At 38.9% G+C, this 26,148-nt stretch overlaps 2 protein-coding genes across 4 annotated transcripts in view; one reads left to right on the top strand and one right to left on the bottom strand.

The window, feature by feature from the left end:
* The window catches only part of LOC107593677 (epithelial splicing regulatory protein 1), a 19,008-nt gene extending 16,940 nt beyond the window's left edge, over positions 1-2,068 (bottom strand). The window contains exons 1-4 of one of the 2 annotated variants that reach the window (XM_016283520.1): positions 1,687-2,068; positions 1,189-1,317; positions 838-951; positions 604-718 (exon numbers count right to left, since the gene is read on the bottom strand). In XM_016283520.1, the coding sequence (XP_016139006.1) occupies positions 604-718; positions 838-951; positions 1,189-1,317; positions 1,687-1,818 (490 nt within the window). In that variant the 5' untranslated portion in view covers positions 1,819-2,068. The remainder of the gene's footprint in view (positions 1-603; positions 719-837; positions 952-1,188; positions 1,318-1,686) is intronic. The other variant, XM_016283521.1, reaches the window with a different exon arrangement.
* Positions 2,069-5,374: 3,306 nt separating this feature from the next.
* Positions 5,375-26,148, top strand: part of LOC107593674 (protein virilizer homolog) — a 22,015-nt gene continuing 1,241 nt past the window's right edge. Inside the window, exons 1-22 of one of the 2 annotated variants that reach the window (XM_016283517.1) lie at positions 5,375-5,489; positions 8,375-8,487; positions 9,930-10,016; positions 10,160-10,208; positions 10,526-10,691; positions 10,776-10,901; positions 11,282-11,509; positions 13,409-14,600; positions 14,893-15,417; positions 15,713-15,867; positions 15,957-16,039; positions 17,697-17,790; positions 20,298-20,842; positions 21,103-21,338; positions 22,879-23,358; positions 23,759-23,891; positions 23,972-24,088; positions 24,173-24,333; positions 24,530-24,626; positions 24,875-25,041; positions 25,128-25,474; positions 25,578-25,721. In XM_016283517.1, the coding sequence (XP_016139003.1) occupies positions 5,427-5,489; positions 8,375-8,487; positions 9,930-10,016; positions 10,160-10,208; positions 10,526-10,691; positions 10,776-10,901; positions 11,282-11,509; positions 13,409-14,600; positions 14,893-15,417; positions 15,713-15,867; positions 15,957-16,039; positions 17,697-17,790; positions 20,298-20,842; positions 21,103-21,338; positions 22,879-23,358; positions 23,759-23,891; positions 23,972-24,088; positions 24,173-24,333; positions 24,530-24,626; positions 24,875-25,041; positions 25,128-25,474; positions 25,578-25,721 (5,308 nt within the window). In that variant the 5' untranslated portion in view covers positions 5,375-5,426. The remainder of the gene's footprint in view (positions 5,490-8,374; positions 8,488-9,929; positions 10,017-10,159; positions 10,209-10,525; positions 10,692-10,775; positions 10,902-11,281; positions 11,510-13,408; positions 14,601-14,892; positions 15,418-15,712; positions 15,868-15,956; positions 16,040-17,696; positions 17,791-20,297; positions 20,843-21,102; positions 21,339-22,878; positions 23,359-23,758; positions 23,892-23,971; positions 24,089-24,172; positions 24,334-24,529; positions 24,627-24,874; positions 25,042-25,127; positions 25,475-25,577; positions 25,722-26,148) is intronic. The other variant, XM_016283518.1, reaches the window with a different exon arrangement.

A 26,148-nucleotide genomic window follows, 5' to 3' on the forward strand; every position in this document is an offset into this window, starting at 1 on the left:
TGTGAGCAGTGAAAGCATGAAGAGAAGAATCTACAACCACATTTAGGTCTGATCGCAACCGCAGTCAAGGAATACAGCGTCTGTGTTTAGTGTTACTGGTGATAATTACCATTTAATGACACAGTAAAGATGCAAGGAACAACTAGGACAGGGTTTATAAACGCACAAGGACTGTTAAATACACAGCAGTCTTCCATAAAGGCACAATAGAAACATGGAGAGAATGACTTTCGATTAACCTTTCTTACTGTGCAGAGGGCTGTGCTATTGCATTGTGTGTTTGTCTCTGTGTGTGTGTGTGTGTGTGTGTGTGTGTGTGTGTGTATTAAGACGTTACAGCGTAGGTGTGGCAGGTTAAGCTTGTTGGCTAAACACTCTTGGCTTTCTCTTGCTGGCTCAATTGAGCCCACACTATTGTGAGTCTATTTGCATTTCAAAACCTTGGGATCCTGCAGCCAACACCCTGTTGCCTATCGTTCTCTCACATACACACTCAAATGCAACTTCCTCACACTGGTTGTCAAAGTATTAATATACTCTAATCCATTTAAGATTTACAAAAAATGCACAAAAGATCATATTCGACATGCCTTTTAAGGATACAGTCAGCCATGACCTGAAGATTCAAGTCTTTCAGTTCCCCTTCTGATGGGAATTTTTTCTTGAACTCTTTCCGGAGGTCAAAGAATGAGAAAAAACACTCGGGCAACAAAATATTCTGAAAAGCACAAAAAGTAAGCAGTCAAGACAACACATTTACACTTACAAATTATTTAACTAAACTTCGATATTTTCACAAATATCGCCCACTCAGCTGCAGTATTTAGAGTTTGATACCTTGCTGGACGCTTCAGGATGGAGGACTTGACGAATGTGTAGCTGTCCATCCGTACAGAGGTAGAAGGTGCTTCCTGCACCTGTGTCCACTTCTGCACATAACCTCTGATTCAACTGCACACACATGGACCCTCTGAGTAAATGCCACTTTTATGTGGCCTTTGATACACACTCACAAGGTTGCTCATGCAAATATCAATCCACAAGCTGTTAAGTAATGTATTTAATAGTGTGTAAAGATTTATAAAATAACATACTTATGTATTTTGAACCAAAAGTTCTAAACAGACACACTAAAAGATAAATACCATCCTGTCAACACAGATTATATGAGAATATGAGAAAGATCACCTGTTCGATGGCCTCCTCAAGCGGTTCAGCTTCTGTCAAGGCCTCCTCGGTGAGTCCACTCACCTCCTGACACTCCTCAGAGAGCTCAATGTGATCCGGTTTGACTAGCAATTCATTTACCTGACCAGCCTAAATGTAGAAAGCAGAGGAATTCTCACTTCAGACATATACATTTATATAGGCAAATAAATAAAATGGATGGATGAATTGATAAATAGCAGGGGAAAAGAAGATGGATTTAGATTGATAGAGCCTTCGATTTGACTTTGACTAATTTTTGTTTAAATATCTGCCATATCTGCTCTCTCTCATCTCCAATAGGTAGATAGATAGATGAAATTGAATAAATAAATACATTTTAATATTTGACCTTAGACTTCGTAATTTTTTCTTTAAAAAAAAAAATCTGACATAAATGTAAAACTCCCTCTCCGTCTAACCTCCACCAGAATTACTACACACGCGCGCACGCACCCTCATGGGGAAATATGAAATTACCTTTTTAGTCGCTAAATCCACAACTTGCCAAACCAACTGTACAATTTCCTTCTCATCTGATCCCAATTGGTCCCCACTTGCGCCAGATGTGGTGGTGAAAAAAAGCACCAGATAATCTGGATTAACCGTCATTTTTAAGAAGGAAAAAAATCTATTGTCACACCACCCCGACAGTAAAAGCAAAACCCAAGAGATCAACTCCAGGTGACAGTAAAGCGAAGAGCCCAGTGACCCCACACCTACGGACAGATCAGTGCCGGGTTCGGACTCGCCTTGATGTGTCTCGTGGCCTTTTAATTGCCTGAGAATCGATGCAAACAAGTCCGAAACCCTTGGCTCTGCTCCGCAATGGCTGCTTGGATCGCGCTGGTTTTGTGTGCGCCCTACCTGGCCACCGCCCACGTGACACAGGTAATAGATACCTGCCCAAACGAAAGCCCTCCTACTGCTGCAGAGAAACAAGGACGTGGCATGGTATGCCGAAAACGCGCTGGTGCTACATGATGTGAGGGAATTCAGGATCTGTTTATTACACGTTTACACAGTCTGCTAATAAAATAACACCTGGTCAACTGCCATCAAACGCGAACAGGACGTAAAATGACGCAAGGCCTTTCAGTGTAGTTTTAATATTGTAGTCTATGTAACTAAACTATTAGCCATACTAAACAAATCGATAGACTTAAAATGTATCTGAACCATTATAGGCCTATAACAATTTTATATGTCAATGTATCGACAGTTACAAAGCACAGGTAAACATAGGCATACACAGTGAGTGTACATCTGTTGTACCATATAGATAGATAGATAGATATAGATCTGTTTGTATGACCATAATTAACAAACCTCAGTGCTTTATGTCTTAAAGGGGTCATATGATGCTGCTAAAAAGAACATTATTTTGTGTATTTGATGTAATGTAATGTGTTTATGAGGTTTAAGGTTAAAAAACACATTATTTTCCACATACTGTACATTATTGTTTCTCCTCTATGCCCTGCCTTTCTGAAATGCGTCGATTTTTACAAAGCTCATCGTTCTGAAAAGCGAGGTGTGCTCTGATTGGCCAGGAATTAAGTGCATTGTGATTGTCCTCCATAAAATGTGCTGCACACATCTGAATATTTGAGTTGAACTGTTCTGGAACAGTGTTGTAAATACAGCTTAACCACTGATTTCTAGTCGTGTCCATTTTTGGAAGGCCAAACAAAGTAGCTTTGCTTTCACAACAAAACACACAGCGTCACACACAGCAGGCTAGAGTGGGCGGAGACCGGCGGGCTTCAGAATGGTGCGGCCCGCGGGCTTGCGGCAACCACATGTGACGACCCCGGGCTGGACTCTGCTTCGTCCATGGTGAAAGCCGATCAGGCGATCCACAGCGCGAAGTTGATGTATTTCCTCAGCGACCAGCACGGATCAGCTCTAGGCATGACGAAGCGGTTATCCTCCTCTTTTGGAAGACCAAACAAAATAGTTTCGCTTTCACAATGAAGCACACAGCGTCTTCACGACATGGCGGCAGCAACAATACTACAGCGAGAATAAAAGTTACTCCTTCTTTCTTTGCGTGAACATTTGGGCGGCATTATGCAAATCTTCCCACATCGTGACGTAGATATGTGGGGGCGTGTTAGAACGAGCCATTTTAGGTAGCCGTGGCTGACTCTTAACTTTTATAAAGAATATCTCTTTGGATTTGAGACTTTAGTCTCAACTTTACAGATCTTCTTTATGCACCAAGAGCTTGTAACACTCCAAAGAGAAAGGAAAAATTGAAATCGCATCATATGACCCCTTTAAACAGAAAGTATTTGTGTAAAGAACAGTTGCTCAACCACCTCCAGCAGTACTGTGACCTGTTAAATGTTACAAAATGCAAATCACTGAAGGCCTTCAATTATTCAATTGTTTATTTTAAGTTTGAGTACTTTTTTTTACCCTTTAGCAATGTTTTCGGACTTTCTTAGAACCTGAATAGAACGAAGGTGCATTACTTTAATCTGTAAATTATTATGTTCCTTATACATTTGAGTTTAAAATACCCATTGTTTGCCTATTTTCAACAACACTGGAATTTCTTTGTCTTTTTTTGTAATTTTCTTTCTTTGTCTTTTCTTTTCTGTCATTTCTTTGCATGAATCCCTCAAGGATTTAATGCCTTTGTAATGCTTTGTAATTCTATAATCCTTTGTGTGCAAATAAAAATCTTTATAAAACTGACATTTGAAATGAATCTAGCAAAGTTTGATTTTATGTCTAAAAGAAAAGTTACTTTGAGAAGATTTTGTATAATAAAATGTTGTTTTTTTAAAACTCTGAATAATAATAACAAATAACTCCAAATATATTATTTTCGAAAAATTATATATATTAATATTATATATGGAAGATAAAATAGTCTGGATATACCGTTGAACCTCTTTTTAAAAAATAATAATAAAGGATTTTGATGAGTGAATTTACTGCGGTGAATATGAAATTTTGCAAGAAGTGTAGGTTAATAATTAAGTAGACTATTCATTATTTTAATCTGTTTGAGTATTAAAGAAGCCGAACATTACATTCTTAAAAAACAGAGAGAAACCCGGGAGCACATTGCGATTAGAAAATTCAATCCAAAATAACTGTGTGAGGACAATCCCAGAAGATATGAATATCAGTTACATTAGGGGCACCACAAAAAGAACAGCTTGTATCTATATCCATATCTAAACTCTACCGAAACTACAACACAACCGACAACTGGGGCAAGTTCAAGCTCAAACTGGTGTGCACCGTTTTGCTACGCTTTCCGGGTTGAACGACATGTTTCCTGGAAACGGTGTGCAACGGGGTTTGAGATGCGTTTTCTCTTGTTTGGTGGGTGTGTCAAACATGTCAGCCCAATCAGCAGCAACATGTATGTAAACCACACGGTATTAAAGAGACAGCTCGCACAATGTAATCAACATCCAAATAAATTCACAAGAGCAAGTATATTGTTTGCACATGTTTATTTACATTAAAGGCAAAATAACTGAAATAATAAGGGCACAAGTATAGAACTGGAACTTCTTTAAGTCTGTCTAAATATCATTTAGTAATTGCAATGTCTTCTGGTCCATATCCTTTCCTTAGGAAGGTGTGCTAAATACTGATTAATGTAACATAAAAATACTATACATATTTATATATTTTGCTATTGTATTATGGAGTGACACTTTCATAAACTTTTCTATACTCCTCTGATTATATAATGGTAAATATTACAATATCATAGCACAACAACAGTGATCAGCAATAATGATAAGCCTAATACTCACAATAAAAATAATAAGGTCATATAGATCATAACACAGTCTCGGAGGTAAGAAGTGGATTATCCTTCACCTGAAATGTTTGTCTTTTCATCCTGAAATGCGAGGCAAATGTTGGATCACAATAATTAGGAACCACAGTTTCCACAAATCCCTTCATTTGATTGGGATGTTCTCCTTTGTTCTGGAGGGCAAGGGCAGTGACTGTACCATCGAGCGTATTTTGCAGTATTAAACATGTATTTATACCGATTTCATATCGGTATAAATACATATATTGCAACTCTTGCGTCATCAGAACAGGGTGTTCAACGCATCACCGTTTCTGTTTAAAAAAATGTTTTACACCGTTTTTGTCGGGGCTGAACGCAGCCCTGACATACGCCTTCAACTCCGGAAGTGTTTCCTTTACCGGAAGTTCTAATGTGACCAAGAAAGATGGCGGTGGATTCTGCAATGGAGCTGCTCTTTTTAGATACGTTCAAGCATCAAAGTGCGGAGGTAAGCTTGCGAAGTTTTCCATCTTCACCCGTGTCTTTTAACCGCATGTTACAGAGACTAAAGTCTAATAGACATTCAAATGTTTTTCTCGTTCTTAAAGATTCCATTGTAATAACGCACTGAGCGCTGCCTGTGAACAGTTAGTTAGCTTGCTAATTGCCACAGTAATTCATACATATTCAATTCATTAAAGATAATATTCACATTTCATAATAACACCCGTTATTCTAAATTTAAAACAATTACGTTAACCCACTATAAGTTAGATGTTGTATGGCAGAGCAAACCTGACGGTATTGTATTAACGTTACGTGTAAGTTGCTCCCCAGAGCAAGCAAACTCGTGGCTATATTGTTGTTGACAGCGTATGTGTAGTTGCTATTAACAAGCAGAATGTACTGTGATAAACCGTTTATTTATTGACAATAACATTTTCATATATTGTAGTAAACGTATCAACCAGTGCTTGTTCAGTTACGCCCCCGGTGCTCAGATGAGCTCATGGTTCATGTTTTTGTGACCGCATCGCATGTGCATGTTAACAAGTTGATCTGTCTGTTATCTATAGACCTTTACAGAGGTAGCCAGGGGTTAAGTGTGTGGAGTTGGGGTCAATAAAAAAATCAGTAACCCTCCTATATTTAATGTATCGTTTAGCTAGAGCTCTTATTTAACAGCTTGGATGTTTGAAAGTTTTGTTGTTCTGTGATAATGTACATTCTGTACTGATAAAGAAATAGTTCACTTAAAAATGAAAATTTGCTAAAAAAAAAAATTTGAATCCCCTTCCAGCCATCCACCATATACATGATTTTTTTTCTTTCATTGGATCAGATTTGAAGAAATGTAGCATTGTGTCACTTGCTCGCCAGTGGATCCTCTATACCAGGGGTATTCCTGGAGGGCTAGAGCCCTGCAGAGTTTAGATTCAACCCTAGTTAAACACACCTGATCAAACTAATCAAGTCCTTCTGGCTTATATGAAAACTACATGGTATGTGTGTTGGAGTAGGGTTGGAACAAAACTCTGCAGGGTTACGGCCCTCCAGAAATTGAGTTTGACACCCCTGCTCTAAACAGTGAATGGGTGCCGCCAGAATGAGAGTTCAAAAAGCTGATAAATGCTTCACAATAATCCACAAGTAATTCACACGACTCCAGTTAAGTGAATAGCTGCATGTTAGTAATTAACAGATTAATCATTAAAACTTCAAATTGTTGCTTCCAGCTAAAATACAAGTCGTCCATCCATAATATTACTTTCTTCAGTGAAAAGGTTGTCTATTCTGAATCGGGAGAGAAATATGCACTGATCAAGCACCATTTACAAGTGAAAAGTTTTAAATTGTGATGTAAGGGCACAACAGGAGATGGCACTACAGGGGATTCATTGATATGCACATGATGTAATGCTAAATGTAATTTCTTAGTCAGCCTGATTGTTTCTGCTGTGCTTTTCATGATCAGTCACTTCTGATTTATCAGCTTTATTTGTTGAGAGTTGTCTGATCATCGTATCTTCCAGAAATTTAGCCCAAGAGCAAGTGGAAACTTGTAATCGTGACTAAATGTTGACAGCACATCCATTCGGTACATTCATCTGTCTAAATAAATGTGCTCAACGTATGAGAGATACAGCCTCATAAGCTTACAAAATAGAATTGAGTAACTATAAAAAGCTAATTTTAGTTCTTAACTGATTACTTGACATGGATTAAAATAATCTTGTGGGTATAACTATTGGAAGTAGGGCTGCACGATAAATCGCATTTGATATTTAATGCGCATCTTGTCAGTAAAGCCGGTTCTGTAATCAGTGGTAAATCTCCATCACATGCGTGCTTTTACATTGAGCAGCATTTACTACACAGAGCCGTTGTTCACTGACAAGCTGCGCAAAACCACGTTCATAATCACACGATTTTTTGTGCAGCTTGTCAGTGAACAACGGCTCTGTATAGTAAATGCTGCTTAATGTGAAAGCACGCACGTGATAGAGATTTACCGCTGATTACAGAACCGGCTTTACTGGCAAGATGTGCATTAAATATCAAATGCGATTTATCGTGCAGCCCTACTTCCAATAGTTATACCCATCTGAAAATAATTGCATTTTCACAGAGAGTATGACCTCACAACTATTTTATCATAGTACATTGTAAATCTCACAGAAATAAAACCAATTTTAAAAAATCAAACGGCCTGATCCTAGGCCGGAATATGGCTAATAATTTTTTAGATTGCTAACAAATCAATCACAAAGTTGAAAATAAAGAGTACCACAAGGCATAAAAATCTTTGATTCAGTGCTGTTTTTTTATACTAGGATCTTAGGTTGAGAAGCAACTGTTATTGTGTGTTTTTTTTTATTTTATTTTTTTTTATCTGAGAATCTCTTCACATGCATTTCTCCTCATTCCAGTGTTTTACATAGTATCCTGTTAGTGAAGGCTGGAAACAGATCTCTCGTCCTGGAATTTGTCTTGTTAGGGTGTGTATGTATGTAGCCTATGTGGTTGGTGAGTGCTTTTGTATTGTTGCAGTGATCTGCCACCCCACAGGTGTATTCCAACAGCTCTGTAGAAACAGGTTGGACAGGCCTATGACAGTTTGTTGAGGAAAGGACTGTATACACCGTTCAGCCATTTTTAGATTCAATAAGAACTTCAGAGAATGCTTTTGTGTTTCCAAATACCTTGAACCATAGGAATCTTAATTCCAAGACTTTAACAGATGAATAAGCCGGACTGTTTTTCTGGTTGGCTGCTCAGTCAGGGTGTGTGTATGAGAAATCTGGCCCTTGTATCAGTCTGTCTGTGATAACATTTATTCTTGTCTTGATGAGTAAGCTTCATAACATTTTTCTGTGTCTGTCTTCTTACAAGTTGACAAATGTGGATGTTGTGCGGTTTCCTTACGGTGTCTTGATCACAGAAGTGCGAGTCATTCCCCCTGGCATCAAAGCACACAGCAACTTGCCTGACAGCAGAGCATTTGGGTGAGGAAACACTCTCACACACACACACACACACACACACACACTCCGTGTCTTGTCTAAAAGTACAGCGAGAAATCAAATGGTCTCTAAAGAATCACACAACTACTACTGAATCCCTCTACATAGGCACTACGTATTGGTATGTGCCATCCACATTGCATAACCATTCTTGGGTTAGGATGGTTCACTGGTCATCCAACAACCAACTAGTCATTTAGAGAAGGCAGCTTTTTATTTCTAGCAGTTTATATTTTTTAGTGCCTTTTTTTTATTTATTTATTTTTAGTGCTGTTTTCAGAATTCTTTAAAAATAGAAGGTTAAAATGAACAGAATTCATTTGAGTTAAAAAATATTTTATAACATTATAAATGTCTTCACTGTCACTTTTGAACAATGTAATGCATCCTTGCTGAGTAAAAGTATTAATTTCTTTCAAACATAAAAAACTTTTCAAACTGTAGTGTATATACAGTGGGGCAAAAAAGTATTTAGTCAGCCACCAATTGTGCAAGTTCTCCCACTTAAAAAGGTGAGAGAGGCCTGTAATTTTCATCATAGGTATACCTCAACTATGAGAGACAAAATGATAAAAATAAATCCAGAAAATCATATTGTAGGATTTTTAAAGAATTAATTGGTAAATTCCTCGGTAAAATAAGTATTTGGTCACCTACAAACAAGCAAGATTTCTGGCTCTCACAGACCTGTAACTCCTTCTTTAAGAGGCTCCTCTGTCCTCCACCCGTTACCTGTATTAAAGGCATCTGTTTGAACTCGTTATCAGTATAAAAGACATCTGTCCACAACCTCAAACAGTCACACTCCAAACTCCACCATGGCCAAGACCAAAGAGCTGGTTCAGACTACCCACTGATTGAAAAGATGTAATTTTGTGCATCCCTAATTTTCACTGCACATTTTATGACAGTTAACAGTGCTTCTACCATGTTTAAAGTGTGTACAACCTGTCCTAGTGCTTCTGTTGTGCACAATAGGACATGAGTAATACTGTGGTATCCTCAGAAGTGAAGTGCCTGGAGGACATTTGAGGAAATTGGAAAAGGTTTCTGTGGTCGCTATTGTTCATTCTTTAAAAACAGATTCACCACACCCCCTATTCTCTGACCACTCTCAGCTTTTCCCATGATCTCATCCCTCATCCTTCTTGTCTCCATACCTGTTAAGAGAACAATGAGAGAAAAGGGAAGTTTGTTTTTATAGGACACTATATAAAACATTTTTTTCATTCTATCCTTTTAAAATTATCATGTTGAATATTTAACAATAAATTTGTACTGAAAAAGGAGGGCTATTAAAATTATTCCTGCAGGCTTACCGATTTACATGAAATTTGATTAGACCAAAAGTGGCTGCTGATGGCAAATAGGGGTTTCAGGTTTGAGTTTTGACGGTTACAATGCCCCTTCCTGTGAATCTTCAGGGAAACGGCCCCTCACGCATTCCAGTTGGACCTGTTCTTCAACAATGTGTCCAAACCCAATGCCCCGGTGTTTGACAGGCTGGGCAGGTACTAAATAAACTCACACATACGCATGCACACCTGTGTTGGACAGAAATACAGTGCGCTGTCTCACAAATCTATAGCTGAATAGATGCATGTACTCTTTTGATTGTTTGAATCACTGATGTTGGTGTTTTTTTTCACTCTAGCCTCGAGTACGATGAGAACAAATCAATCATCTTCAGGCCTAACGGGAAGGTAAGAGACCCCCTTGTTTCAGCCCAGCATCAAATTTCTGTGTAAAGCTCACACATATGCACCAATATGTTTGTGGTTTCTCCAAAACTGCTGACAGCAGCTTTCTTCAGCTCTATGAATACTTGAAAAGCATTTTCTCAAATCCACAATGTATTTGCACATGCCTCTGCAATGACTAAAACTGTCAGCTCCTGCACTCACGTGACTTGTAAACAAATCAGCCTTCATTTGTTTTGGACTGAGTGAGTTTTTTGCTCCTCCCCTCTCAGAGTCTCAGGCCATGTCCTAATTTTAATTTTGTCTTTGTGTTATTGAAGATAAACACAGATGGGTTGGTACTGCGTGGATGGTACACATGCCTGACGGTGGCAGTGTATGGCACAGCAGAGCGCCCCCACAGCCACGAGCGGGACTCTCCGCCACCTCCTCCTCCCCCTCTTCCCCAACAGCAGCAGCTGGGATCCAAGAGGATCATTAAGCCTGGTCAGCACAAACAGTATATACACAAATATATAATGTTATGTCATTATGTGAAACATTAAATGCGAGTGTGTCAATCTATTGCAGAGTGGGAGAATGAAGAACAGTTTAACGGCAGCCCACCCAGACCACAACCCAGAGGGCCACGGACCCCACCAGGACCACCACCTCCAGACGATGATGACGAGGAGGCACTACCTGCACCTGGTCAATGTATGTCTGTGTGGAAAAGATTAAGTATTATATATACAGTGGGGCAAAAAAGTATTTAGTCAGCCACCAATTGTGCAAGTTCTCCCACTTAAAAAGATGAGAGAGGCCTGTAATTTTCATCATAGGTATACCTCAACTATGAGAGATTATTAGCATAATAATTTGAGAGAAATTAAAAATTTTAATTTTCAGACAATCTTATTTCTTCATTTATGTCACAATTTATTTTAATATTGTTTAAATAATTCCAGTTTTTCAATGCAACCTAAATTATATATTATTTAGCATTAATTATTATTATTATTAAATTTATTATTGCATTTCTTAAACTGAAAAAGTAGTTCCAAGCACTGACCTTCACTGTATTGTCTGTGCTTTAGGTCTAGTAAAGGTGGAGAACACAGAAAAAGGTGATGATTACCTGGAGCCTGTCTCACCTGAGCGAGGGTCTCTTCCTGCTGATGAGAATTTCTCGGACGCAGAGGAGGAGGATGACGAGGGTCCGGCTGATGATGAGGAGGATGAGGATGTGCGGTCCGAGGGAAGTGAGGGCGTGGAAGATGATGAAGATGAAGTGGGTGATGAAGTGACGGATGAAGATGGAGAAGGTGAGGAGTTGCTGTGCTGTGAGGGTGAATAAACTAGGTGCTCTGGGAAAAAATATTATTTATTTACTTATTTTTACTTATCTATGCGGATACGTTGTTTTCATTCAGATCAAATCACAGCAACTTAGGAAACCTATCCGGCGTGACGCAGCTGAAACAGAACAGAATACTCTGTTTACGTCCAGCGGATATAATCCAAAATGGCGCTAGGGTAACACGGAGGAGACGAATTGTTGAATAAAGTTTTTTTTTTTTTTTTCTTTTGTGCACAAAAAGAATTCTCGTAGCTTCGTAAAATTATGTTTGAACCCCTGATGTCACATGGATTATTTTACCGATCTTCTTGCTACGTCTCTGGACTTGGGAACATTTCAGTTGTATTGCTGTCTATGGAGGGTCAGACAGCTCTGATTCCATAAAAAATATCTTAATTTGTGTTCCGAAGATGAACGAAGGTATTACGGGTTTGAAATGACATGAGGGTGATGTCAATTTTGCAATAAATACAAAATTACTGAAGCACAATTTCCATTCTAACCCAATTTTGCTACTCTGCTTGCGATTAGATCATTTTAAGCTGCTAAACTCCGGGAAAGTTTTCAGTCCAATGATCCGGTAAGCGAATGCATTAAAACAATCCATCCAAAACAGTGCTAATATAATGGAAACCAGGCTGATTACATCAGAGATTGCAGAGAGAACAGAGACTTGCGTTGCGTTTTCAGTGAATTATTCATTCGTGTGTTTCGCTTTTAAACACGAGCTCTGTCATATTCTGAGATCATCTCTGAAGAGCGCGAGCCCTCACACGTCACACGCGCTGTGTGAAGTACAGACTGAACGGATTGTCAACAAATCTCACCGCTGTATGGCCAGATGAGACGCAAACGTTTTCTCGACTGAATAACCTCGCTAGTAAAGTTTTGATGGATGAAGACTGCAATCAAGGTTAAGACGATTGCGGTGGCGTACAGGAGTCATACAGTAAGCACGCGTGAGTCCGTTATAATAATGCGTGTATGATTGCTCTTGACACACTGCTCGCACATTGTATTTATGCACTGGCACAGACATTTCTGTACATTCACGTTGTTTCCACACACATTCACGATAATGTTTTGATTTGTCATGTTTATGTTGCTGTGTTTAGTTATACTGAATGGATCCGTGTACTGTAGTAGATATATGCAGTCAGCAGGCGGTTGGTTTAGTTTCTTTTTGGCATCTCCATGTGGTCCTGTTCGGTATCGCAACTTGACTTCTCTAAAATGTAAAAAAGCTCTTTGCTGTTGCACTGTACACATACTAAAATTCAGATTTGTTTTTCTTTCATATGTGCTTATATGGGCTCCTTATATCATTTGGTTCTTTGGTGTCCTTTTGGAGTTTCTAAGTGTCCTTTTTTGTAAAGACATCTAAATTTATCTTGAAAAAAGCTTGCAGAAAATACAGATTTTTGAGAATCACCCTTCAATCTTTTGGTTTACTTTGCTGGATATAGCAAATGATGACAAAATAAACATTTGAAACAAGATAAATGGTCTATGCTTAATTTCATGAAGTGTGCGATTAATCGCGATTAATCACAGAAAAGGGGTGTGATTAATTAGATTAAAAAAAAATTATCTATTGACAGCCCTAATATTCTCATAAAAGGACTAAACAATTGCCATTTGCAAATATTGGCCCTTAATGAAAAGAGAAAATCTGCAGAATTCAGTGACATACAAAAAAACCAATGTAGTCTTGTTTATACTCTGATTTGCAAAGACGCCCAACTTAATTAAACATTTCAACAGAGTTTGAGGTCAAGACTGAACTTGCTTGATTTGCTGAGCCAGTAACAATGTATCAGATGTTCTGTTTTCTGTGTGTGAAGTGTTCTGGTTTTATATGCAGGTGATGATGGATATGAGCAGATATCCAGTGACGAGGAGGATTTGGAGAGTGGGGCTTTCAAGCTGCCTGCCTTTGACCTGGACTATACATCTGAGGATCTTGCATCACTACCGACTGTTCAGTATGATCCATACGAGCGTGAACTCCGACCCCTCCAGCACTTCACGCCTCCACACATCACCCGCTATGATGCAGAGCTAAAACACCTGAAAACGGTAGACATCCAGGACTCAAGCTCCGTGTGGGCGGAGTCTGCAGTTAAACTCTCAGAACTGTTGGATGCCTGGGGAGAGGGGCAGGGGGCAGAGCGAGGGGCAGGCTGGGTAACTGCCTTAGAGGAGATCCCTGCCTTTCTACTAAAAGGGATGAGCTTCCTGTCTATTAAGGACCCTGATGGGCTTTGTGAGAAGTTGAAACAGTTGGTCGACTGGAGCTGTGAAGCTGTTAATTTGGACTTTGCCCTGGCACAGCCCATAGCGCTGAACTTACGCCAGCTCAAAGCTGGAACCAAACTGGCCTCTGCCTTGGCCGACTGTGGTGCCCAAGCTGTGCAGAATCTGCTGGAGAAAGGGATTGTTGACAGCCTCCTAGGCTTGCTGTTTGCAGAACACGTTTCATCCACTCTGAAACTCAACGTGCTGCGTTCCCTCGACAGCATCATCAGTGAGCCACAGGGTATCGAGGCCCTGCTCAGAGACCGTCACCATGACAATGATGGAAAGAGTGGGTACCAGCGTCTGCTGGATTTGTTTCTATTGGACCAGACTGTGCGTGTCGCAACAGCAGGCGCAGCCATTTTACATAAGGGACATTTTTATGAGGTTTTGACTGACCTGCAGAGGACAGCCAGCATTTGGGCTGAACGCCATTCTAAAGTGGGGGAGGTTGGTGAGCGAGAGGGTAGTGAGAGCGAGAGAGAACGAGAAAGCAATGAGAGGGAAGGAAATGAGAGAGAGAGGGAAACCCATGAGGTAGAGCGGGAAAGCCCAGTGGACATTGCTGGAATCTTGCTGGAATCTGCCTCTTTGTCAGAAGGTGACCTGGAAAGGCTGCAAGGTCTCCTGGAAGAACTGCTCCACCTGCTGGAGACAGCACCTCACTGTATGGTACAGCCTCCTGGGAAAGCTTTTCCCACCAATGCCCGGATCACTGGGCCACCAGAACGCGATGATCCCTATCCAACATTGTACAGGTCAGTACCATATGGCTACAAAACTGATGCCTTGTTTATTTGCAATGAAAATGTGTGGCTCCTATTATGTATGGTCAATATTAATTAATATTTAGTTTAAATATAATCATTTTTAATATATCAGTTGTCAATGTGGAGGACTCTATTATAGAAGAACTATATATATATTATATATATATATATATATATATATTATATTATAGTAAAGTTATTATATGGAGAACTATATTATTTACCCTTTTTGTTCAAATATTTAGCATCTCTTTAATTATTGCATTTTATTTTTTGACAGATACATGCATGCTTGTCACCTTCTGGAATCCCTGACAGTTGTCCTGTCGTATCCGGCTACATGTGCCAACATCGGAGTCCTGCAGGCTCTCAGAGAACTGATGCGTTTCCTGTCACAGTCTCAGCAGGGTCTCCTCTTCCTCCTTAGCCAACACGAACCCACCAATTTGCTGCTTCGTCTCCTCACACCCCTTACTCACCTGACTCCACCCTCTCACTTGGCTCCGCTGACGCCCCTTTCAGAGGGTGAGGGTGAAGATACTCCTGCCGGTGGAGAGGGTTCGATGGATGATGGTTTTTGGGTGTGGCTTATGCAGACTCTACATGCACTCCAGGGTGTTGCTGAGCTGAACGGGGCAGAGCTTGAAGATGGTGATAATCCAGATGTTTTGGCAACCCTTCACAGCCTGTATCTCATTAGCTTTAGCAGCACAGGCCGAAATGCTGTCGCGCATGCTTTTAGCTTGGATAATAACCTCAGCTGTCTGGTCAACCTGGTAGAGTTCCATGCCAAAGAGGGCCAAGGGTGAGAATATTCTAATACACCTGTTGTACATAAACAGGGTTTTAAAAATGTCTGATCTGTCAGAGAGTATATTTTGACAATATATTTAATGACAAATAAGAATATGATAGAATTTGTGTCGAATGTTCATTGACACCATGTAGATAGGATGTTAGTAAATGCAAATTGGCCAAATATAGAACCCTGAGGCGCTCCATATTAATTTTCATTTAAATGTACTATATCTTCTTAAATGACTTGTTCTCTCTCTCTCTCTCTCGTTCTCTTGCGGTCTTCCTCTCACTCTCTCTTACAGGGAAGGAAAAGCAAGGAAGTCTGTTACATATAACTATGCCTGTATGCTTGTACTGCTGGTGATTCAGACGTCAGGTGATCTCCGGATGATGGAGCACTATGCTGCTCCATTACTTAATGTTTGCAAAGCTGATGAAAACAATGCCAAGCTTCAAGGTTAGCCTACTATTATTTTGCAGCCCACCAAACACTTTAATCTTTCAGTGCTTTCACATCTGACCTCTATGATTAAATGTGTTTTTCAGAGCTGTCTAAGTGGTTGGAGCCACTTGAAAAATTGCATTTTGATATCAGTGGCATTCCTACGCTTATTGACTGCATAAAGCAGGTGAGGTTATCAACCACATAACCACATTTTAGAGGGTTTAAGATTACAGACGATAAGTTACAACATGTATGCCTTTTGTGTTAGGCATTGATCAAGAAATTAGGGCACTGATGGTTCAAGTTTCAACAAGAATAAGAACCCACTTTGATGATCTCTTACAGTTAGCTATAAAACAAAACACTCATATGCTCAAAAGCCAAGGATTGAGACTTGCCTAAGGAGCTTTCAGGACCTCTCCAGTACAAAGGCTATACACAGAAGCAAATGAAACCTCTCTTCAGTTCAGACGCTTGAAATTATTACTTCAATATGCAATTAAGATAAAGACAAATTTACACAATCCGGCTAATAATTCCGTCTTTACCCCACAATATATGCATCTATATGAAGCCAGACCTAGCTATATTACACCCTTTGGAATGCGCATCAGACCACATATAAAAAATTTTGGCCATAAAAACCTTGACCTCCTAAACCAGAATCTCCTTTGTCCAGTTCCACCTTGGAGTATGGAAAAGTTATATCAATTTGGACTTGACCTGCAATAAGAAGAGTGAAACTGCCCGTATATATATATATATATATCGTCAACATGTTTTTGACATAAGAAGCTTTTTTCCCCAGTCATAATCCTATATACACTGATGGATCAAAAATGGATAACCATGTATCTGCAGCAATAGTAAGTGGCCATCAACATTATGGCTTTCGTATCCCAGACTACTGTTCCATCTTTACAGCAGAAGCCCAAGCGCTATTACTTGCTCTGGATCATATTGAAAATGTAAATAAAGAAACTTCATAGTGTTCAATGACTCAAAATCCTGTTTGCAAGCACTGGAGTCTTTGAAAACAAGTCATCCAGTAATTGTTGACATATTCATCAAAGCAAATCAGTTGCGGAGACTCAATTATGAAATAGTTTTCTGCTGGATTCCAGGACGTAGTGGAATTATTGGAAACAAACAAGCTGACATAGCTGCAAAACAATCTCTTACAGATAATGTAAATTAATGCCAAATCCCGCCTTCTGATGTGAAGCCAGTAATCAACAGATACATATTGGAGAAATGGCAAGCAGAATGGAAAGAATGTCAAAATAACAAACTTTTGAAATAAATTCAGTTGTAGGAAGAATATATATTTATTCTTTTAAATCCAAGCATGACATACGTATTGGACATACGACTGTAGATGAACTCATGGGCATTTATTGATAGGTGAAGAAGCACCAAAATGTCAATATTGCAGGACTCACTTGATGGTGAAACATGTGCCTTTGGTCTGCCCAATATTTAATGTCATGAGATATTATTACCAGGACAAAGTCTTAAGGACTTGTTTTATAAGATGGACCCAGAATAACTTTTACAATTTCTTTCAAAAGTAAATTTAAAGAACCTTTTGTAGAATTTTATGTGCAATACTTTGATTTATAATTGAATTTGTTTTTTATTGTATTTTGTGGTGTGTACTACTATATTGTTTTTCTAATGTATAATATTTGCCATGAAATAGCCTGTGAAACTGATGTGGCAATAAACTTATATTAAACTGTATGCTCAAATGCCATTTTTGTAGGATTGGGTCACACCTTGATACAGACATCATGCATTATTATGGCGTTGCATCTAAGTTTTGCTGTTTCTTTTGTCAGAATCTGGAGAACTTGATGACAGCAGATGGGGTGGGTCTTGTAACTGCTCTCAGAGTATTGTGCCATGTTGCCTGCCCTCCAACTACTGTGCCAGGTACATGCAGACATACTATAAGCCTTACTTTTTAACTTTGCTTGTCTTAACTAGATACTAAACAGACAAAAAAGACAAATGTCAAAATATCAGATCTATCTAGGCTTTGCAGTATAAATGCACCTAACATTACTCATTGTTTATTATATTGTTAAAATTAATCCAACATAAATATTTACAAGATAAATATAATTGTTTTTCTTTATTTCTTGCTTAGTAAAGAACCAAGAAATAAATTATGTATTTACAGTATTTAATATAAATATAAAACCTGTAATTTATGTTTTGAGAAATAAATTAAAGCTATTTTAAAATGTTAAAAAATATTTAAATGAATTAAAAAAGTTCAGTAGCGTATTTGCTTTGCTGCATTCTCTCAAATTAGTACTGGTATCAACTGCTAAAAATGGGATGCACCAATACCACTTTTTCCAGTACTCGCCTGATACTGATACTTATTTTTGGTACTTGCTGATACCAATACTTGCCGAGTATCGATACCGATATTTTATTGCATTTGTAAATTTTTTAAATATTGGGTACAGAAACCAAGAGCATGTATAATGTTAGTTGGTTAACTTCATTTATCAAACAGATACAGTCAAACCAAAATTTATTCAGACACCTTCAACATTTCTCACAGTTTATTCGCTATAGTTTAGAAAATGGTAATAAAATATGACAAGAACTCAGAGTTAAACTGTCAGAACAAATTCAGCTTGATAATGTTAGATAACTTTGATAGAAAGGTATGTAATGGATTACAATCAACCAAAAATTATTAGTATGACAGTATTTACACAACTATCAATACTTCGTCGGGCAACCCTTAGCCTTAATGACAGCCTGTAGTCTCCTGGGGCCGGTTGCACCAGCTAGAAGTAAAAAAGTTGGGTGTAAGCCCTACGCTGGGCTTTGCGACGTCCAGCTTTACGATAAATATTTATACCTGTTGCACCAACTGAAACTACGGTCATGCGCAACTACGCCCGGCGTATACAATGCGCGTCCATGCCAGCACATTCTCCTGCAGTTATAGATATAGCTGAGACGACGTTCACGCCGCAATGGCTACAACTACTAATAGGCCTATAGAACTGAATTGCTCAAGACATCATAACAAGTGAAGCCACCCCGCCATGATTTCATTGAGTAAACATTTCCTAACAAGTCTGCGTTTTAATATCTGAAGTCTCCCTGCACATTCCCATGGCAGATTTCTTCAAGGTTAAGTAAAATATAATAAATGTAATGCAATGCTTTTCTCTAGAGTTATTTTTTTATAGCTGACTATCAAGTTTATGTACAATGAATGTCTTTCCTGAGGTATATGTGACTTTACGTGACATTTTGTGTTTTACTGGCGTCTTAAAAAAACACGTTTATAGTTTGTATTTTGTGATAAAATTCACAGAATTTGAAAGCTAATCATTTATTTCTGATTAAAAGTAATAAAGCACAAAACTTATTGTGATTATTGAATGGCAGGCACGCTACAAATAATGAATGGAATTAAAGACGTGAAATATTTCCAAGCATTTACACTGTCCTTCCAAGCAAGATGTCAAATAGTTTCTTTTAATAATCCTAGTTCATATGTAATGTTTTACTGCATAATTATTACATGCTGTACAGAAATATATTTTGTATTCAATTACTGTCGGCAGTGTGGTAGGCTATAGTCTACACCGAGCTTCGTGATTGATATCACTTATCCTGCCCAAAAAGACCATAAACATTACAGGTCACGTCTGCAGTAATAATTATCTAACAGACATGAATCCTAAAAACAAATAATGTCTGAGCAAATCATGACTTTACACCTACCTCTGACTAGGCGTAAGATTTAGTCTTAGACGTAGCACTACGCCGAGATGGTGCAACGGGTATAAATTCTACGCACGACTTAAAGCGCATTTTACGTCTAGCCTAGTCTTACAACCGGGTGTACGTCCAGCTGGTGCAACTGGCCCCTGAGCATGCTGTCATCTAGGTTCATGCAAACCTGAACTTCCATTTTTTTCCCACTCTCAGTCTGAATAATTTTTGGTCCCAAATTTGTATCAGTTTTACTGGTAGTCCACTGTATGAAGAATTTTTGGGTATAATTTGTCACAGTTTACTTTATTTTGCTTTTGTCACTTACATAAATTAACTATAGTGTCCTGCACCCACTAGTCAAAAATTATATCTGGTCTCTGAATAATTTTTGGTTTGACTGTATATCCTTCGGTTATTTTCACACTTAATTATGCCCATTAAAATGTATTTTACAAGTTAGTTTTTTTGCAGTATGGTACATCATCTTTAATTTAATTAGAGCTGCTCCATTGCAGCGGCTTAGTACTGTAATCACGCGCTTTGCTGTAATAATGCAGGGAACCCCTCGTTATAAATCCCCTAACTGTGATATTTTCAGAAATAGAAGTCCCTACTAAAATCTATTGATTATTACCAATAAAAATATTAGCTTATGTGTCCTGACATGACTCATTGTGTATCTGCAGGTCAGCAGAAGGACTTGAAGTGGAACCAGGCCATCATAGCCCTCTTCAGTGCAGAGGGCATGGACACGTTTATTAAAGTCCTCCAGAAGCTTACATCACTGCTGCTGCTGCCATGGCGACTACATGGTCCAATGGGCCACATAGCGCAAAGACTCATGATGCTGTCAGTGGCCTCCTGCTCGCTGAGACTCATCCGAGCCATGCTGAAAGAGCTGCTGTGCGGGGGAACCTGTGAGTTCCGTGACGTGCGTGTGCCCTCAGTCTGTGTCGCCCTTCACAAGATCCTTTGCTCCACCCCAACAACCGGTCGGCTGGATGCAGAGGAGCTGCGTATTCAGGGAGACGTGACTGAGATACTGTTAACATTCACACATGCAGTTAGTGAACAGGAGACGGGTTCAGAGGAGACTGTGGCTGGAAACAGCTGGTCTCTGATGTTGAAGGAAGTGCTGAACTCTATACTGGCTGCTCCAGAGAACATCTACAGCAGCCTTAGTCTGCTGTCAGAACTGCTTCCTCTACCTCTGCCCATGCAGACCACTCAGGTACTGAACACACATATGCGGCTACACTTACCTGTCACTGCTTGCCGCTGATTATGCCACATACAGGAGCTCTGATCCAAACCCTTGTGAGCTGCCTGACTAGACCATTTTAGACATATTTTGACAAAACTACTAACATGAGGATGGTTTCAAAACGTAGGCAGCAAATGTATGCGTCTATAACTGTTTTGTTAATTAACAAAAAATATTTATAGAAAATAGTTTAATTTACTCTTTCCATCCCCGTCTTTCTCTCTTAGGCACTATCCGTGCAAGGCGTCGGGGTTGCAATGAACACACGAAAGTTGTGGAGTGTGCACTTACATGCTCAGGCTCAAGTATTACAGGAAGTGCTGAGGTGCGTATGTGTCAGCAGCTGTCCGCCGCTACTCTCCATGCTCCGCCGCTTGTGCATACAGCTCTGTGATCTTGCTGCGCCCACTGCGACTCTGGTTATGAGGACATTGCTGGAGCAGCTGCAGGAGGAAATGCAACAGTAAGACATTCATCACATTAAGGACAATTTGTTCATAGCTTGTGGATTTGTTTTAATAAGATTTCAAGAAAAATTATGTATTTATACACATGAACACACACATTTGTGCAGTGATGCATTGCTGCCACACACATATAATTCTTTCCACTTAAAACTAATTTTTTTCTTATTGAGATGTTATGTTGGTAAAACGACATAATTATCTCATTAAAATTACATATTTTCTCGTAATAACAAGATTTTATGTCATTAAAACGACATCTTTTTCTCATTAAAATTACATTTTCTCGTAATAATGAGGTATGTCGTTAAAACGACAATTATCTTGTTTAAACAACATCATTTTTCTCGTAATAATGACATATGTCATTAAAAGCATATGTTTTTCCCTTTATAGAAGATATTATATATCGTTACATTATGTGAACGAGGCTACATTCGATTAACTCTTATTCTGCGTGATGGGACAGAGAGTAAAGACAGGTTGAGTTGGAAAAGTGGCATTTCAGGGCCGTCCATGCGTGTGAAAAATAATAAAGCATGAGCTCTTTTTTTTTTTTTTTTTAACCCATGAGCAAAAAATTCTAAAAATCTAGCTTAATTTTCAGTTCTCAAACAAAACGAAATAATAATAATTAAACCATTTGTCATTTCTCTTTTCAAGTAGAAAATCAAATGACCAGAAATGTTCGTATTGCTTAGTGTTAAATCAGAGTCATTCAAAATAAATAAATGTTCCAAGCCCAGAGTCGATTATTCAAAAATAACTGGTTTAATCTGATCATTTTAAACGAGTCATATCCTCCAAGTCTGAGTGCAATTATTGGATAGCATTATATTGTAGAAAGATTGGAGATTAATCCTACATGCCGCTACAATAAAAACAATAACATTAAAATACATTTAAAACGGTGTAGGCTATTTCTATTATCCCTCCTGCAGTAACTTCAGCAGCGAGCAGATCCTCGTTTATCTCAGGACTGTGGCGAGGCGACACGCTCGCATAATGTAACAATATTTTCTATAACGGGAAAACATGTCATTATTATGAGAAAAAAAAGTAATGTTAACGAGATAATTGTCATTATAACAACGACAAAGAAACAACAAGAACAATAAAGAAAATATGTTGTTAAAATAACATTTCATTATTACAACATAACTGAGTGGAAAGAATATGTGTGGTAGCACACATTATAGCATGTTAGCATTTTTAAAAATGACAAATATGTATACTTTATTTTATTTTATTTTATTTATTTTTTTTACACGCACTCATATATTTCTAATATAATTGTTATAAAAAAATTTATACAATTATTTGTAGTTATAAATATATGAAGTATTCTAAAATGAATTCCTAAAAAAATTAAAATAAAATTATATTACATAAAAAAATTTTTTCGGAATTTTGGAATTGTAATTCGAATATGCTAAATGTGCTACATAATTGGCAGACTCCCTGTAGTACAGCTGTAGGCCTCTTGTTGGAAGACTCTTGCTTCAGACAGCTCAAATGGTCTGTTTGTTGTGTGCTTAGGGAGGCAGCTGGCTCACGCTTGATAAGGTTACTAGCCCTCCTCGACTCGCTGGCATCTCAACGGGCTTGCAAATCAGCCATGTTGGCTCTACTGGGTGGATCTGCACGCAATGAGGGCCGGAGTGATGGGAAAGTGGAGGACAAACTGTCAGACCTTTTTCCCTCGCTGGTTGCCATGCTTGTCCTACCTGCAGATGCTGCGCTGTCAGCACAGCAGAACGCTGAATTGACAGCTTCCATCCTTCAGTCACTATGTGACCAGGATGTGTCACTGGTTGTGAGCGGCTCGGGTGAAGCCTCAGTGTCTGAGGCAGAGCAGCTGGCCAACGCACTGCCGACCAGAGACATGATGACGTGCATATGTGACGGGATGCTGGAAGTGTTGGGAAATACACACAGCAGCTACACGCTCCAGCTCACTTGTCTGCGAACCATGATGTTTCTCACTGAGCACGACTACGGTCTCTATCACCTGAAAAGGTATCACAATGTGTTTGATGGCATTTTTGCTTATTTAAGGGTGCACAGTGTATTTGTTTTTACATTTGTGTAAAATAATTTTTGAACACAGTTAAATTTAATCTTTTTTTGAAATCCTATTTTTACTTTTACATTTTTTTTTAACAGATAAATATAATCTTTTTTTTTTTTATCTCTTAATCAATATCCATTTTATTTTACTTTACATTATAATATTAAGGCCTAAATTCACTTGTAGAATGTAAAATAATTTAGTTTATTTTTTAGTGTTTTCTTTTTTATTTAGATAAAATAGTATATGAATTTCTATCTGTTGGTTAATCTGGATGCTCCAATAATTATCGGAGCATCCCTACCCTTCTTTACAGCAAAATGAAAGATTCTTGTGTTTGTGTTGCAGCTCTCTGAAGAGAAACAGCTCGGCCATTTCCTCTCTGATCCGCAGGGAAACCACATCCTTTAACAAAGAGTTAACTGAGCTCCTTTCAGCCCTCTTTGACTTTTTGAGACAGATTGTGAACAATGAAAATATGGTAGGCCGACAACAGACTCAGTGCTTTTTTTTGTGCATGTATGCATGTATATGCTAATGCATATTCTTTATGCTACATAGGATGAAGACATAGACAGTCGCTCTTTGGCTCTTAGTGTAAGTGACATGAAGCAGCTGCTGCAGTGGAAGGAGGACTCAGGGGAGCATCCGTTATCAGAACTGGAGAAACACATTATGGTACATGTGGCAGTTTAGGTTATATATCATAATTAAGCTGTGCCCTATAGCCTGACCTTCTCTCTCATTTTCCCATTTGTGCAGAAGCTCTGTAAGGAGGATGAGTCTTTAGAGACTCTGCTCGAGAATGTGGCTGGACTGCGACAGATTATTGAAAGTTCTGGAGATGCCCCAGCTAATGCAGAGCCTGAAACAGAGCCCACTCTACCTGCACCAGAGCCCCTCCAGACACAGTTCAACCACAGGTAGTACAGACACCGAGAGTAATTATGTGTGTGACCAGGGTTTTGTAGTTAACTAAAACCGTTAAAAAAATGTATTACTTGAAATAAACTTTAACTGAAATAAAAATATAAAAAAATTAAACTTATTTCAACTAGTAGTCTCATTTTCATTTAGTTAAATTAACCCCCCCCCCCCCCCCCCCCAATCTACTTTCAGGACGGTTTTTGTACTCTCGGATGTTCTGGATGAGCAGTTAAAGGCCCTGTGGTTCTCTCCATTCCAGTCAGATGAGATGGAGACAGATGTTGATATGGTGAGACCGACGTGTGTTTGCAGGAGCAATAAATGTATTTGTGATTTAAATATATGATCAAACAAAAACAAAAAATTTTAAGGTAACACATTTTTGTTTTCCTTGTTTACAGAAGTTTTAGAATCATTATTCATTATGGAGTCTGTTCATTTTGTTGAGTCTGGATTATAAATTAATTAAAAAAAAAAGTATTAATTGCTTGTTACGTGAAGTTGTTCATGTGAGAATTGTTAATGTATGTGTTGCAGGTGAAAGTAGACATAGTTGCACTGGCCCAGCAGTGTTGCCCAGACTTGGACCTGAAGGCGGAGTTAGAACGTTCGTTCCTCAGTGAACCTGCTTCCCCAGGACACAGCAAACCACCCAAAGGCTTCAGACTGGGCAAACACAAACATGAGACCTTCATCACGTCCAGGTACACAACGTGTTGTACCATTCTAGTCAGAGATTACTACTTTACCTTGAATGTATACAACTACAAATCATTTTCTTCATTTGCAGTGGGAATTCAGACTATGTGCAGCCTGCGAAACGAGCTCATTTCATGCCAGCCCCTCGGGGTCGGGGGCGTGGTGCGTTTGGCCAGCTCTCTCGACCGCATGACATTTTCCGTCAGCGCAAGCAGAACACCAGTCGGCCTCCATCCATGCATGTTGATGATTTCCTTGCTGCAGAATACAAGGACGTGGGTCAGCCCACTGACCTAGCCCTGCCCAAACGCCCACCAAAAGGAGGAGGAGCCAAGCCACCGACTAGAGGCTTGTTTACTGGAGGAAACAGAGGGAGGGGCTTCCAGAGTCACACACGCTTCTTCACTCCACCAGCCCCCAAGAGTGTTCTGCTTGCTGGTACACATATATGTTTGACTTGGCACATATATACTCCGTACTACTCCTATATGTGGCTGATGGAATCCATGACACAATATATAAAATAATTTGTTTGTTTTAGGTAACTACCCTCGTCGTGAGGGTGGTCGTGGATCTACTTGGAGCACGCCAGTGACAGCTGACACTCATAGAGGGACTTACAGTGAACCTCGTGGAGGGCAAAGCAACTTCGCCCGACCATTACCCTCCAGACAGCCACCTACAGGTAGGCCTTAAAAAAAAATATATATATAAATATTTTTTATATATATATATATATATACAGGTGCATCTCAATAAATTAGAATGTCGTGGAAAAGTTCATTTATTTCAGTAATTCAACTCAAATTGTGAAACTCGTGTATTAAATAAATTCAGTGCACACAGACTGAAGTAGTTTAAATCTTTGGTTCTTTTAATTGTGATGATTTTGGCTCACATTTCACAAAAACCCACCAATTCACTATCTCAACAAATTAGAATACTTCATAAGACCAATAAAAAAAACATTTTTAGTGAATTGTTGGCCTTCTGGAAAGTATGTTCATATGTATGTACTCAATACTTGGTTGGGCCTCCTTTTGCATGAATCACTGCATCAGTGTGGTGTGGCATGGAGACAATCAGCCTGTGGCACTGCTGAGGTGGTATGG

Source organism: Sinocyclocheilus grahami, unplaced genomic scaffold (assembly GCF_001515645.1).
Source record: "Sinocyclocheilus grahami isolate Dianchi unplaced genomic scaffold, SAMN03320097.WGS_v1.1 scaffold175.1, whole genome shotgun sequence".
Lineage (NCBI taxonomy): Eukaryota > Metazoa > Chordata > Actinopteri > Cypriniformes > Cyprinidae > Sinocyclocheilus > Sinocyclocheilus grahami.